The 15,729-nt window shown below is 56.5% G+C and overlaps 1 protein-coding gene across 1 annotated transcript; it reads right to left on the reverse strand.

Moving 5' to 3' along the window:
• Nucleotides 1–1,474: 1,474 nt before the first annotated feature.
• Nucleotides 1,475–15,563, reverse strand: C4A (complement C4A (Rodgers blood group)). The gene is made up of 41 exons (XM_036875482.2): nucleotides 15,409–15,563; nucleotides 15,073–15,271; nucleotides 14,672–14,873; nucleotides 14,413–14,483; nucleotides 14,242–14,330; nucleotides 13,965–14,047; nucleotides 13,688–13,784; nucleotides 13,421–13,526; nucleotides 13,186–13,318; nucleotides 12,613–12,728; nucleotides 12,331–12,507; nucleotides 12,003–12,188; nucleotides 11,687–11,872; nucleotides 11,359–11,517; nucleotides 10,989–11,115; nucleotides 10,774–10,848; nucleotides 10,304–10,501; nucleotides 10,104–10,215; nucleotides 9,942–10,012; nucleotides 9,526–9,665; nucleotides 9,218–9,427; nucleotides 8,934–8,985; nucleotides 8,743–8,832; nucleotides 8,392–8,601; nucleotides 8,136–8,211; nucleotides 7,817–7,973; nucleotides 7,594–7,710; nucleotides 7,318–7,489; nucleotides 6,859–7,091; nucleotides 6,618–6,785; nucleotides 6,185–6,244; nucleotides 5,143–5,236; nucleotides 4,883–5,063; nucleotides 4,680–4,770; nucleotides 4,482–4,556; nucleotides 2,968–3,070; nucleotides 2,720–2,809; nucleotides 2,539–2,637; nucleotides 2,300–2,383; nucleotides 1,884–2,016; nucleotides 1,475–1,746 (listed from the first exon to the last, which is right to left on the reverse strand). Exons 1-41 carry the CDS (start codon nucleotides 15,471–15,473, stop codon nucleotides 1,605–1,607), a joined length of 5,229 nt encoding a protein of 1,742 aa, XP_036731377.2. The 5' UTR covers nucleotides 15,474–15,563; the 3' UTR covers nucleotides 1,475–1,604.
• Nucleotides 15,564–15,729: the final 166 nt, after the last annotated feature.

The following is a 15,729-nucleotide window of genomic DNA, read 5'->3' on the forward strand; positions in this document are numbered from 1 at the left end:
AACAGTATAGATCCAGTCCAATTTTGTTGTTTTACTGTATGCACAGGCCAGCTTAGATATCTCCTTCCTCATTCCCATGGCAAGTCCAGGAACTGGTGGGATGAGTGCATCTACAGCTGTAGCAGTGCGTGGATCTTTGTTGGGGTTTTTTGATGATCATCTTCTGGCATGAGTCTTCCAGAGAGTGCAGATGTTGGAAGTTCTTTTTCATATCGTATCTTAGTTCATTTTCGGGGTAGCCAAATTAGGCTTTGATCCTCTGTATAAACACAAACAGACCCTTTGCCTACACTTTTATATGCCCTTTATACCCTTGTGTAGAACTCATTGGAGGTTACCACCCAGGAACTGCCCTTTTTTTTTTTTTTTTGCTTTGTTTTTGGTATCACTAATCTACACTTACATGACGAATATTATGTTTACTAGGCTCTCCCCTATACCAGGTCTCCCCTATAAACCCCTTTACAGTCACTGTCCATCAGCATAGCAAAATGTTGTAGAATCACTACTTGCCTTCTCTGTGTTGTACAGCCCTCCCTTTTCTCCTACCCCCCCATGCATTCTTAATCCAACTTAGATGTCATCTCCTTCAGGAAGGCTCCCCTGCCCCTTCTTATCTTGCCCCAACTATATTCCCCACATAGCTCTCCCACATCACCCTTTGTACAGAGGGGGGGAATCTGGCACAGGGCATGGAAGGGAGTTCGAGTTCCACAAATTTCTGTTGAATGATTGAATGGCAGGCTGCTGAACTGTCTTGGTTTCCATCAAAGCTGATCTCAGCAAATTTCTCTAGTTGGATTTCTAGGTTAGCCCTGAAGACCCAAAGGGTGGCACCAAATGGGGGAGAGCTAGGCATCGAGGTAGGGAGGGCTGACGCCAGCAGAACAATCTCCTCAAAATATTAACACACATCAAAGTCAGCCTTTGGCTTGTTTAAATCAGTACCTGCATGAAGACATCATCAGATCTGAGGGTTGCACAACTCTGGGAAAGTCACCTAATGTCACAGTAACGATCAACTGTCAGCAGGCTTCAACAGACCTAAAACCTAAATGCAACTGATGCCAGAACTGTCAACTGCACAAGGACACAGTGGGAGATGTGTGGCTGGACAGCTGCGGCTCCTAAGGCAGAAGAGCTGAGGTGTGGGCTGAGCACACACCTTGCTTGGGGCCGCAGTGACTGGCTACATCGAGGCAGTGGCATGCCCTCCAGGCATAGCCAAAGGGCAGCCTCAGTGTGGATGCTGATCCACAGGGTGCAGGCTGTTGGGTCACAAGTCTGCTTGAGTGGTCCTGAGATGGACTGAGCTCCCAGTAAGCCATCTGGAAGGGTTCAGGCAGAGCTGGACACCCCAAGGGTCATGCAGGCTCTGAGAGCCTAAAATTAGGCAAAGCCTGGACTGGGCTTCCCAGAACCTGGGAGGGACAGTGGGGTCACTGCTGTCAGTCCTGAAGACACACACTGACACTTTGCTGCCAAATGCCTTTATTGAATCCCTGGCCCTGCCCTGGGGCTGTGTTCAGGGGACAGGATGCACAACCATCCAGGCGGCACCACTCCCCGCTTCGGGCTCTTCCTGAGGAGGTGGGGGAGAGCCCTTACACCTGGCACCCCTGACTGCCATACTCCTCGAGGAAGTCGTTGAGCTGGGCACAGGCTGCCCGCTGGCGGGTGGTCCGGCACAGGCGTTCTGAAGGCATCTCCTCGATCCAGCTATTCGAGTCCAGCAGGTACTGGGGGCTGCAGGGGCAAAAGGGCAGTCAGCAAGGGTATGGAGGATGGGCAGGAAGGAGAGAGCAGGAGGTCAGGGTTGAGGTGCCAGAATCCATTCCCTCACAAGGCAAAGAAGAGCAAGACCAGGCACCCAGAGAACTCACTCTCCCTTGAGGTCATGAGTAGTCCCATCCAAACCCATGATCAAATATTCTTTCCCAGGTTCCAAGCGAAGGCGGCAAGAGGCTCGAACCAGGAAGTTCCGGGTCTGACCAGCAGTGGCCTTGACATCCTTTGCTGAGGGGACACGGTGCACAACAGTTTTCAGCGGGGAAGAGAAGGTACCGGCCGAGCTTGGGGCCAGAGGCTTTCTGAAATCCTCCATTTAACCCTAAGCACTCCCAAGGGGTGGTAGTGCGACTGCTTTCCTATTTATGGACAAGCCCAGAGCTTCTAAGAGGCCAAGGGGATTTGAGTTCAGACTCTCTGAACTTTCACTATTCCAGGCAGCCAGCCCCCAAGGGCAGACCTCAGCACCCCAAGGTCCCCCAGTCCTGCCACCCATCTGTTCCCTTCGTACTGAAGTGCAGGACTCGGGTGATACTTGTCTCAAAGAGGCGGAAAGCAGCTCTGCCATCTTCTCGGAGAACCTTAACCTGGAACCCTAAGAGGGAGTTGTAGGAGAAGGGAGGGAAGGTTAGTCACCCGGAGGCAGAGAGGGCTGCACAGTGGTGTCAGAGCAAAGAGGCCTGAGAGGAGCATGCACAACCAGAGGGACCTTGACAGCGGGTCAGGACCAGGCCCAGCAGGAAGACTGACCGTACTCCACACGAGGGTAGTAGCAGGCAAACTTCATTCTGAACCCATCCTCATCCTGCAGCCCCTGCTGCAGGGCACGACGCTGTCGAGGGCACTTCCCTGAAGTCAAGGGGCCCGGGTGAGACAGTGCAGGCTTCTGCCATGCCAGCTTTCCATCCCTGCCCCAGGCCCTGGGTCTCACCCTCAGCACACTGGCAGACATCAGCCGAGCACAGTGTGGACAAGAGTTTGTGCTTAGTTGGTGCCCCATAAAATACAGAACATTTGTACTCTGGAGAAAAGCAGAGAAGGGAGTTAGGGCACCCCCCCTTGGCCTCCCCAGTCCCATGTAGCCACAGGACTCCCCTGCCACCCTTCCCTGCCCCAGTTCCCAATGGCCCACGTGGGGGTACCTACCCCAAAACTCCCAAATGTCCCCAAAGCACTCACCAGGGTTGTAGTAGTCATACAGAGCTGCACTGGCAGGCTGCACCAGCCCTATGGCCACTTCCTGCACCGCTCCAAAGCCCACGCACTCCCGGTGGGTGGTGACCTGGCACAGGGGTGGGGAGAAGGGGAGGTCAGCTCACCCCTGGGCTCTGCAGGCTATTCCCTTGATCTCTCTGGATCCTGTGGGTCTTTAACATCCACCGCATTCTGATGCCTTCTAGCTGCCAGGGCTCTAAAAATTGCTCCCAAGGTCTCTGCTGACTTCACTGCCCAGATGGTGACCTCATCCCAGTATCCAGTGTCTGGGCCCCTTACACGGTCTCATGTATGGATACATTCTGCATGAAACTCTCCCTAAGCCCAAGGCTAGCTTGCGGGCCTTTCCCAGCTCTCAGCTGGTCACTGCTGACACCCCTCCTCTTCCTCCACAGAGGCGCAGCACCATCCCTGGCTTTCCCCTTCCTCCCCCTGTGGCCCCTTAGAGGGGGTGGTCTCATAGCCCTGATTTTCACCAAACCCTTCCAGGCTGATGATTCCCAAACTGAACACTCAACCTTATTCTTACATTAGGATTTTTTGCAGGACATATAAGTTCTCCAAATTTACTCTGCCTGCCCCCAAACCCACTCACTTTCCTGACAGCCTCACTTTGTCATTGATGCAACTTGGGCCTCCCTTATCTACCGTAACGTGGTGGTAGGTGCTATTACTCCATCCGTCTTCCACGACTCCACTGCTCATGCTCTAGGCCCAAACCCCTTTCCTCACACCCACACTGGTCCAGTCCAGTCCAATACCCTGCCAGTTTCCCTCCTAAGTTGGGCTGCTGAATGGTCAACTCCCTGCCCAGAAATCTTCCTGGCTCCTTGTTTTCCATTGTGTTCAACCAGACTCCTCTGCCTGGCTGCTGAGGCTAACAGGGTCTGAGTGTCTGCACTGAGCAGGAGGGCCTTTCCTGACCCCCAAATACCTGGCTAATGGAGTTACGTATTAACACACCTTTTTCACATTTTTCCAAGAACTTAGAGTAAATGTTCAAAAAAACCTTTGAAAGCCATCAGAAGGTTGATTAATCTTTGTTTTTGTCCAAATAAGGTCACAAAGAAACAAAAACAACTCATCTATAACCATCATTACTATATAAAAGAGAATACATTTTAAATAAAAAAACAAAATAAGAAAACCTAGGAAGGTCACCAACAACAAAAAATAAAGGCAGCCCCCCAAAGTTGAATAAATTCAACCTTATGAATGGTTCACTCTCAAGCCCTTTCCTGCCACCTGGCTCTGGCCCATCCAGCTGCAGTAGGGGCTCAGCCCCCACCCAAGAGAAGGCAGCGTGGCCTCCCCAGCAGCCCAACCATAACACTGCTGGACACACTCTTGTCTGTCTCCCTGCTCATACCACAAGTTCTAAGAGCACGGGCCACTGACTAGCTGGCTCCTAAACTTATAACACGTGCTCAGTAAACTTAATGCCACCCATTCCCTCTGTGTTGCCTCTCTTTGCTCACCGAGTCAAAGTACAGCAAGACGTGGGGCCCCTCGGTCTCAAAGTGACTCACATAACGGTCAGCGAGGGAGGTCAGCTGTGGGAAGGAGAGATGGTCACAGGGAGGTGGCCCTGGGCCCTGCACCCGACAGAGCTCAGCAGCTGGGGAGCTTGGGGGGTTGGGGCAGGGCTCCTGAGGGCACAAGGGGCCTGACCATACCTTTTCCAGGTCTGCCCGCAGGGCGTTGAACCCGCTCAGGAGAGTGATGTCTGCAATGGCCATGCCTGACAGCCCCACCTTCCCATTCTGCCTGCAAAAACACGTGTTGTGCTGGGCTGCAGACCCACAGCCCCGGCCTAGGTCCTGCTTCCCTCTCCCCATGCAGCAGTGGCCGTGGTGCCCACTGAGCCCCCTGCACTCACCAGATGCACACCGTGTACTGCACTCTGGATTCCTGTTCATCAGCCACCTTGGGTGCATCTCTCCGACGGCGGCTCCTCCGTCCCTCAAACAGCTGCAGGCGGGTCACTGGCTGGGAATAGGCCCCTGGGTCGTCTCCAAACTCATCGTATTCATAGTCCTCATAGTCCTCGTTTGCTTGCACTGTGCAGGGGTGGCACTGTGGTTCAGGACCCGGCACCAGTCCCCTCAGGGCCCCGCAGCCTCCAATCCCAGTGCTCACTCATATACTCGACATGGCCCGTGACTGTCACTTCAATCTGAAGATCCTGGCAGGTCGTGTTCTTCATGTTCAGGATGTTGTAGGTACGAAGGACCTGGCTCAGCAAGGGGCAGGGAGAGAACACAGGACATATGGGGCCACAGAACTCTCTCTAGGGCCACACCTAGGGATATCTCCCTGGGCTAAGGGATTTGAGGCCTCTGGCCCCTTCTCATCTCCCACCGAAACCAGTCCATAAATATGAATGGCCCAGCTGTTGGGTTAGACAATGCGAAAGAGCAGGACCAGGGCCAGCCCCCAGTGACAAGCACTCTCCACAGTGCACAGAGGAGGCTGGGATGGAAAAGTTCAGTAAAGGCTTCTGGCCAAGAATTGAAGGAGAATGAGTTTGTCACATGGGACAAGAAGCCAGGGAAGCACACTGAAGGGAAGGAGATCTGTGTAGATGAGTGGATCTGTCTGTCTGGGCCCAATTGTGTGTGTGAAAGAGTCTGACTTTTTCCAAGGCTAATCTGACTGGTGTTTCAGAAGGCTGGTCTCACTGCAGTGTGGACTGTGCATCAGAGGGGTGCATCATGGGGGCAAGGAGAAGTCCCAAGGCTGCCTCAGCACAGAGCACAGGAAACAAGTGACAAGGACCCTGGGTGGCAGGGAGCAGAGGAGGGGTTACTGGGACCACAAGGAGGGGCTCAGGGAGTGGAGCACTAAGCTGGCCCCAGAATGGTGGCTGGGCTCCTCTGGGGAAGGGGCTCCTTCAGGGACACAGGAGGAAGGAGGGTTTGGGACATGGTATGTGTGAGGTGCTGGCAGGGACACGTGGGGCCCGCGGCACAGAGGAGAGGCCTGGGTTGATATAATAGGACTGTACACCATCAGCACTGAGAGGGACGAGGCACCGACCAGAGGGAGGGGAAAGCAGCCCAGACAGAGCACAGGATGCCAGCCCTAGGGAGTCCTCCTCCCCTGACCCCCAGTTCTGCTCACAGCCTCCCATCAGGACGCCTCCCTGCCGGGCCCAGGGAGCCAGCACACCGGCTCTCACCTTCAGGGTTCCTTTGCTGTTTCCTCCTACCTTCACATTAATCTTGCTGCCCAAGGAAAACTTTCAGGAGCAGAAAAGAGAAAGATGTCAGAAGGGCACCACAGACACACAGTTTGCTGTTCCCACTCACCTCCTCCCTGAAGACAATCCCCCACCCCTCACATTTCCACACAGTTTACACCTTCACATGCATTATCTCACTTCAACCTCCTAAAAATTCTGTTGGGTAGAGGCTGCATAGATTATTTTCAAATGAGAAAAATGAAGCTCAGAACTTAGGTGCTTGTCTAGGTCACACAGCCAAGAAGTCTTCCCATAAGGATACCAGGAGGAGCTGTGGTGGGGTCCACAGGAGTGTGGGACTGGGGATGGATTCTGGCCCAGCCCCAGGGGGCCCAGGAGTCATGGCAACCAAGGTGAGGGAGTGGCTCACCTGCAGCTCCTCCTCCAGCCCCCGAATTTGGTGGTTGTTAAGCTGCAGCACGTGAGACTTGAGCCCATTGCGCCCCATGGAGCTGAGAGTCACATTGAGCTCCCTCTCCTCAGTGGTGTGGGAAGCGATCCAGAATGCAGACAGAGCATCCAGGGCCATCACCGTGTCCTGGGGAGGTGGGCCAGGCCTCAGGTACTTGGTCTTAGGACCACCCACCTCAGAGCTCCGGGGGCACCCCTACCTGGGTGCTGCGGAATCCCCCCTGGAAACTGCCCTGGTGGGTGAGCCAGGCTGCAGCCTGGTCAGCCATCTCTGCCTTGCCCTCCCGAAGCAGCAGATGCAGCAGGCCATAGGCCGTGGTTTCAATCCACACGGCTGGGGCCCGGGGCACGGGGTCTGTTGGGCTGTGAGGAGCCAAGGTAGGCGATGCAACATTGCTCTGAGATCCGGTGACTGAGCCCCAATACAGGTTGTCTGGAAGTGAAGCGAGACCCATAGGTGAAGGGGTGAGGACCCTTGTTGCCTAGCCCTTTGATGCTCCCCCTGTGGTGCTCTCCCGATTCCACCCCAATCGTCCCTGCCTCTGCTTTCATTGCTTCTCAGGGTCTTTGTTCGATTTCTCCCTTCAGGCACAACTCAGGGGTCCCCAGGTCCCCTAAGCCTCAGGCTTACTGCCAGGAGCCCCCCCACCGACTCTCACCACCAGTCTCCTGGGCCATGCCCATGAGGTTGTTGTGGGCAACATCCTGCAGGTCCTCTGGGGCCCTGGTCAGCGTCAGGGCATAGGCTGAGATGGCTGCTGCATGGGCACCCAGGAGCCCAGCACTTGCTTTCTCCCCCAAGAACGAGTTTGCCTTTGAGATGGAGTTTTCCTAGGAGAAAGTGGGGAGGAAGGTCCAGGGGCTGGAAGCCTGGGTTCCTGGAGAGAAAGGAGGAGAGCTGGGGCCAACAAAGGGTGGACACTGGGTGCCCTTACCACTCCCTGCTTCAGCTGCTCTGCACTTCTTTCCTGGAAGACAGCCAGCCCGTGATGAAGGGCAATGACCACAAAGGCTGTGAGTGCCTCAGTCTCATCATCTCCCACCAAGCCCCCCTAGTTGAAGGACGGAGAAAAGGAGATGTCGATCAGGAGGACAAGGGGCAGGGGGAGTCTTCCCACCTGTGCTCTTCGGTCCAGCCCCCAGCCCCCAGCCCCGCACCTGCATGGCCCTGTGGATAACTGGACAGGGGTCCTGGAAGGAACCATCAGCCTGCTGCTGGGACAGCAGCCACCTGGCCGTCTCCTGCAGCTTTTCAGGTGAGCCGCCCACCTGTTCCTGAGCCAAACTCAGTACCTTCAGCACAAAGGCCGTGAGCCTAGATGGGAGGAAGGGAGGCCTGGGTATAGGGACTGGTCTCTGTAGGGGACACAGTCCCTCTCGCACAGGCACCTGATTCTTTAACCCCCCATCATACCTGGCTCTTCCGCCACCAGCCCTGGACCCTCTCAGAGACCCAGAACCACTCTCCCAACATTACCAGGTGCTGCTGTCTCGATGCAACCAAGCCCCATAGGAACCATCTGTTTTCCGGAACTGCTGGATCCGCAGGTAGCCTTGGAGAGGAGAGGCAGCTGCTGAGGTGACCCTCACTCTCCTGCTATTTATGCTGGAGGCCATGCTACCCATTGCCACTAGGTACCCCCTTTCTTCACCCCTCTAGCTACTGGGGCTGCCCATCTTCCATTAACTGCCCTGTCTCGGCCCCCACTCATGCTTGCCCCTGCACCCAGAACCTTTCTGGATCAGATCTACAGCGCGGTCCTTGGTCTCAGGAGGCAGGGTGCTCCACTGCTCTGTCTTGTCCAGGTAGCGGGAAGCAGCCAGGGTTGGGGCCAAGTAGAGCATGGTCTGTTCCCCACAGCCCTGGGGGAGCCTCAGGAGGGAAGCCAGGCCTCCTGGTGACAAAGCCCCCTTAGAGCCCAAAGTGTCCAGTGGATCTGAGGCTACAGGGGAGGGAGAGGGTTAAGGATCAGAGAGCAGGTCTAGAGACCCAGGGTGAGAGGGTCATGGGATCAAACAGCCATCCCCAGTTTTCTCATGAATCCAAGGATGGCCACTAGGAAGAGACTGGAGGACACTCCCACCTGTGACCCTGACGAAGCTGCTGAAATCTCCATCAGGGATAATATTGGGGTCAGAGTTGCCAGGGATTTCCAAGGTCCGCCCTCGGTGGTCTGGGGAGATGGGAGAAGTTGGCAGTCTGTCCTGCTGCCCATATCCCCCACCTCCTACAACCTCCCTCAGACATTGACAGCTGGGGTAGAGGATCACTCACCCAGGGGGTTGAGTTCATACACAAGTTCTTCCATGTGGATGGCCCCTTCCTTCTGTCTCAGAGGAAACGCAGATGTGAGAGTTCACCCAGGACTCCAGCCTGCCCATCCCAGTGCAGATTTCCCAAGACTTGGAATTTGTACACGGAGAGTTGGCTCAGAATTGTGGAAGATGTAAACAGGCATTGGCTTTGCATGCCGGGACCTCGGTCTGGCCATCAGAGAGGGTGTCGGGGGTCAGGAGTAAATCTGGGAGCCCGACCTGGATTCAAGGGTATCCATTCACCTCAATTTGTAGAATCTTAGACACTGCATCTCCCACAGGGAACTCCAAAGACCCTCGAGCTACCACCTTCAGAGACACAGCGGCAGCTGTCATGGGCACCACAGAGAAGCCAATGGGCCGGGCAGAGCCTGCAGGCACCAACACCTGCTGGGCCAGCCCTCCGCCCCCAGCCAGGCACAGGCCCTCCACCGGGGACACGTGGACGCTCACCTGGGGGCAAGAAGATGGAGATGCAGAGCTCCAGCCCAATTAGGCTCCTCAGCCCTCACCCGCACCCCCAGGGTGCTCAGGCTCCCTCAGGGCCTCACGGTCATATTTTGATCCAGGTAATTGTAGAGGACAGGCCGCAGCTCCAGCTGCTCAAAGCGGCGGACAGAGACAGGCAGACGAAGATGCAGATGGAATTCACGGAATACTCGGATCCTGGCCGGGGTGGCGACACAGAGGCCTGATGGATGGGTGGGGAAACATGGAGAGAGGGGTAAAGGTCAGAGCCCTGGGGACATCTTGGCCCCAGGGCCCCAGGAGGGAGGGTTGGGGGTAAGCAGCTCTGCCTCTGCCAGCCCCTGCTCCCTAGGCCCCTAGCCCTGGTGCCAGGGCAGACTTCCTCAGTTCTCTGCTCTGCATCCTATACTAAGAGCAAAGGGCTAAGTAGAGAGCCGGCGGGGTGGGGAGGCAGTGATATGAAGAGGGGAGACCAGACATCCAGGCAAGGCAACCTCACCTGTGCTTTGGGACAAGCTCACGCCATGGATCTCCCATGTGGTCAGAGAGTCAGGGAGCAGCTGTGACGATCTGTGGTGGAACATGGGAAAAGCTCCATCACACGCTGGGCTGGCCCCAGACATGGCCCAGATTGGAGGCCAGGCCCACCACACCCCCTCACTGGTAGAAACGGTCCACTCTTTCCACTCTCCAGAGCCAGTTCTCTGGGAAGAAGCTGCGCACAGGAATGTCATCTTCATCCATCAGGTCCTCCTCCTGCAGGATCTCCAGGGCTGGGGGACCACCGTGCAAAGGAATGAGGAGGCCATTCTGCCTCTTCAGGTGCCCCTGCCTGCCCCCCAACCCCACCCCACCCCTCACCTCGGGCAAGGCCCACTTGGCCCCTGGCCCGGGCCTTCTTGCGCAGGCCCTCAGCAAATTTGCAGCAGGATAGGAAGGGCTCCCGGCAGTCCAGCTGCTGCACGCGGGCCATCCGCTGCTCACAGGAGCGTGTCATGGGCAGCCGGGTGAGCCCATCCTGGCAGCAGCGCTTGGCTAATGGGGAAGCATACTGGCCCACTGCAGGGCCAGGGGAGGGTAAGTGTGGGGAACTGAAAGGAGACACACCTGATCCCCCACCCTGACCTCTGGATATACAAGGACCCACCCTGAGTGCCTGGGAGCTCGAGAGGGGCCAATGGAGAGTGCCTCCATCCACCTCAACCACAGGACTTGGGTCTCTGGCCCAAAACACCATATACTGGCTACTCAGGAGCACAGAAGCTAAGAGGCAGATCCCCATCCTGACCCTTGGGACCAAGTGGAGAGCTTCAGAGGAGCCCACAACTCACGCTTCTCATTAATCGCCTTTTGGAAGTTCACATTTCTCTTTTTCCGGGTTTTCTTCTCCTTGGGACAGCTAAGACCTGGTAGACAGCAGGACTGCAGCCAAGCACAGGGTCCCTGGCCCAGCCCTTGACACACCTCTTCCTCCCATCTTACCCTTTGGGCCCCTCCTCCTTCCTGATCTCCCTCCCATCCACTCCCTTTCCTCCTCTGTTCTCACCCTTTCTGGCTGAAGTCAATTGGTCTCCATCAGAAAAGGCCAGGCCTGCTGCCTGGAACACCTGAAGGGCAGTGTCCCCACCCCCAGGACCACAGCCAAGGTCATAGCCATTCATAACTTCAAAGACCTGGCAAGAAGAGGCCGGGATGTTGTAGAGATACTGAGGGGCAAGATCAGCCACTCAGCTACAGGACAAATGCGAAAGATACAGAGAGTGGGGAAATAGAGACCAGGGGGCCAGGCCTGAGAGAAAACTGGGAGAAGCCCATGGGGAGCCTTCGCAGGATGCAGGGACTGGACCTAGGGCCTGGGGCAGCAGGAGAGTAAGCCATAGAGGGGCAGGAGAGCTGGGGAGAGGGTCTTGACAAACCTTGTCCATGTCGAGGGGCTTGCGGGACCTGCCACCCACAGCATACAAAGCCGTGTCCACAGCTCCCAGCGCCACCAGGGCTGGAGAATCTGTTTGCAGGTGGAGCTTTACAGTCTCCCCAGGATGATACTCCTTGCTGTCATCCACGTTCAGCTCCAGCTGGCAGAGGTGGGAGGTGGGAGCAGTCAGAGTTGGGGGAGCTTCTCTCAGTCCTGTGTGTTCTCAGTATACCTCAAATGAAATCCATGCCCTGCTTACAATCTCCCTGTCTTCTTTCTCTCTTAACCCCCAAATGTACACACATGCCATCTCTCCCGATGCCAGTTACCTTGCCCTCACAGGCCCCAGCCTGGACGTCCACCCGCAGGGAATTGGCCACTGGGAGGCCCCCATGATAGTAGAAGGCCACAAAGTAGAAGGAGGGTGCCAGGTGGTGGTCCACAAACACGGAGACTGAGGTCAGGGTCCTCCTGGGCTCTCGATTCACAGAAACGATCTGGCCCCGAGATAGGATCTGGGGCAAGAGCAATTTCCTCTTCACTGCACTTGGCCAGCCCTGAAATACGCCCCCACCCCAAGGCCTCTTTCCAGCCTGAGGCCCTCCCGGCACCCCTGCCCTTCTCTACAGCCCGGCTCTTGCACACCATGTAGTAGTAATGAGAAAAGCTGTCCCCACTGATGCCCATGGCGCGCAGGTTCAGACTGAGAGTGTCCCCAGCACGAGGAGGTCGATGATCCACTCGCTCGATGGACAGAAACTTGGAGCTTCCCGAGGGCGGAGCTCTCACGATGAGCCTGGCTACGGCTGGGTGGGGCGAGCCTGCAGACACCTGGAGAGGGGGGCAGCGGGGTAGAGTCCCTGGCAAGGACCCAGACCCCCAGCTTCTGCCCATAGCCTGGGACCTAGGTGCTTGGGAGTCCAGCTGGCCCCTCCTTCCTTCCCCCGCCCTCTCCTGTGAGTGGGAGTCCTACCAAGAGCTGCACTTCTGAGGTGCTCTGCGGGATGACTATGGGAATGATGACTTGGCCACGCCCATCTGTGTTTTGCTGATGGTCCTGGGGTCTAGATGCAGATCCAGAAGACAAGGTAGCAGAGACTTTGACAGGAATGCCAGAGGCTGGGGAGCCCGACAAGTCACGGACCAGGCCCTAGGTGCGTGGCAGAAGAACAGGTAAAAGAGACCGTCAGTGAGGCCTTGTGCCCTCCTGACCAACACCAGCTCACCCCACTCACACTCCCCCTCCAGAAGAAACCTGCAGCAGAAAGGGGGCCCCAGGCACGAGGTGTCGCTTGGTGTTGCTAAGGTCCAAGGAGAAGGGAGATGACACGAAACACCAGGTGGTGAGCTCTGCCTCCTCCATTTCCCCCCCTGCAAGACATGGGATGGAGCGAGGTGGGGGACAGAGACCAAGGAAGAGAGGCACTGGAGAGCAGGGGGGCATAGCTTGATTCCCCACCCACAGGGCAGTGAACTTGTCAGGGTGCAGTCCATCTCATATCATCTCTAGGTTTGCTGAGGAGACAACAACACAGCACGCAGCACACAGATGGTACGAAGTATGTGTCTGCTGGAGGGATGGTTGGATAGATGAATGGGCAGAAGAATGGATGGGCGGAAAAAAAAACACTGAAACGGGGGGAAGGTATCCTTCCCCAGAAACCACCAAGAAACACAGTTGGAGAAACACAGTCTCCCCAGTCCTTCCTGGCTTTGGGTCCAAGATGAGGGTGAGAAGGGTAGGAGAGGTATTGGTGCTGGAGAACAGAGGGTCAGCTCGGAGATCAGAGGCCAGGGTCTGGGATTAGAATCAGGAGAAGCCACTTACCTGGAGACTCAATGATGGCTGCAGCGACATAGAGGCGCAGCCCTGGGAGGTCAGTAATGCTGACATTAAGCTTCTTCAGGGCATCCTGAAACTCAGCCTTTGAGAGGGAGATATGGCACTGGCCATCTACCAGCTGGGACAGAAGAAAACAGGGCATAAGGTGAGATTTGTCCCCCACATCGCTTCCTTCCCCTCCCTCACCCTCCTCACCTCACCTGCCCACCTCCCTTCCTACCTTGGTCTGACTCTCCAGTCCCCGAAGGAAAGTCTTGTCACCCTCCTCACCCAGGAGCCCAAAGCGCACGTAGGCCACTCCCTGCACTGGCTTCCCATAGATGTACCTGCCACCACAGAGAGTGGGAAGAGGGTGGGCGGGGGCAGCAGGAAATAATGGAATGGTCTGGGAGGGAGGGACAGGGCAAGGGGGGAACGGGGCTCCACAGAACATTCACACTGAATAGGGACCCTGGTGGCAGGCCCAGCATGGGCTGGAGGGACTTACCTGGCTTGGATGTCTAATTGGATTTCACCAAGGAAGCCAGGTGCTGACAGGATGTAGGGTTTTCCAGGGACAATCTTCACCTCAAAGTTGGGAAGGACTGACCCAGGGTGAAGAGGCGGCTAGGTCACACGCTAGCGGAAGGACCCTTCCAGGGCTCCCTTCCCCTCAGGGCTGTGGCACCCATTCCCGCCAGACTGCCCTGCTCCCCCCGCCTCTCCTTCCTCCCCTCATCCCCTTCAGGAAAGAAGCTGACTGGCCTTCATGACTCAGCTCTCACCATATTTCTTCACTTCAAACTGGGTGCTGCTGTTGGATTCCAGGCTATCTGAGAATCGGGCTGAGATCTTCCAAGTCCCCGGCCTGAGGACAGATGATGGAGGACCTCAGCCCACTTGTGCAAGAGGGCTACAGAGAGCCAGTGGCCTGGGTCCCTGAGAAGAGGGCTGACTGTGTGGGTAACCCAGAGCTCAGGGTTCTCAGGATTTGACCCTGAGCTGGGGGAAATGAGAATTGGGCTGGTTTTCAGGGGACCATCCCCAGGTGGGAGAGCTCACTCTGAGATGTCTGGGATCACAAAGTCATCCTGGAAGATGGAGGAGGGAACATACACCTCCCTCTTCTGCACAAGGAGACCGTGAGAGTTCTGCCATGAGAGAAGTGGTTGTGGGTGGGAGGCCAGATCAGCGGCCCTGGCTGATTAGGAAGGTCAGAGGTCGGAGACTCACCTCCACCATGAGCGTGAGGGTGTCAGTGGAGGGGCGCATCTTTTGATCCAGAGCAAAGACCCGATACCGAACTGGGAGAGCAAGAGAGGTGAGCAGGAGTTCGTGTACAACGGCCCAGGCCCCACCCCTTCCAGGGAGAGCAAATATTTGCTAAACAGCCCTTCTATGTGGCACTTTCAGTTTATCTCACTTAAGGGGCACCAAATGTGCCCTGAGCAGGCTGGGAGTCCAAGGTAGAGGCCCTGGGGCTGAGGCTTACCCCGCTGGCCAGGGTTATAAACAGGTTGGTCAGTCTGCAGAAAGAGATGCCCCCGGCGAGATGAGAAGAGAAGGTTGACGCCCTGAACGTTTGTCTCTTTGGAAAGAGAGTCCTTCAGCCATGGCGACTGGGCCACCAGCTGGACCTCAGGGCCTCTGAGGAGGCGATGGAGGCCACAGTTTTTTACACCTTTCAGGGGGATCTGTCAGGACAGGCAGAGGGAGAGGGAGAAGGTCAGAGACAGAGCATATGGAAAAAGCCGAAGACAGAAACAGGGAAGGAGACCAGGAGACAGAAGGCGGGGAGAGAAGGGAGCCTGTGAGAAGAGACACACTGATAGGAAGGCAGAGGGAACAGAGCAGGAGGCGCCAAGCAGCAGCAGGAAGGAGGGGCGTCGTTACCTGGAGGCTCAGGAGTATGAAGGTTTTTTCTGAGCTGAGGGTGAAGTCCACCTTTGGGGAGCAGAGGGAACTCAGGCTGGATGGGTTTCTCAGGAACACTGATCCCTTCACCACCTGTCCAGGGGGAGCATCCTGGAGCTGCACCACCACCGACAGGGGGACCCCCAGGTGAACCACGGAAGGAGAAAACAGGAGCAGCCTAGGGAGAACGGGCAGGGTCGGTAGCTGGCCTCCACTCGGGCCCTCCGCCCCTCTCCCGAGTCGGGCCCCACACGCCTGCTCTCCCTTCACCAGCCCTGGCCCTGCTTAAGCGCTCCAGCATCCTTCCTCCAGCACCTGGGTTTCTGCAGAGACAAAACAAAGAAGCTGGATGCCCAGATCAGCCCCGAGAGGAGCCTCATGGCTGGAGGACTCAAGAGGGACCAGACCTGTCCACCTGTCTGCCCCTTTCTGGTTAACCTAGGGCTTGGAGCTCTTAACCCCAGATCTTGCTCCTCCCCTGGCCCAGCTAGGCTGGGAAACCACGTGACAACCAAGAAATGCAACTGGCCACAGGCCCAGTATTGGGGGGGCACCCTGGACACCTGGGTCTCTGAGGAAATCATGGCCCAGAGATAAATCCTGTCCTTCCCTGTTAACCCCCTCATCCCAGTGCCC

The sequence above is a fragment of the Manis pentadactyla genome, chromosome 16 (genome assembly GCF_030020395.1).
Source record: "Manis pentadactyla isolate mManPen7 chromosome 16, mManPen7.hap1, whole genome shotgun sequence".
Classification (NCBI taxonomy): domain Eukaryota; kingdom Metazoa; phylum Chordata; class Mammalia; order Pholidota; family Manidae; genus Manis; species Manis pentadactyla.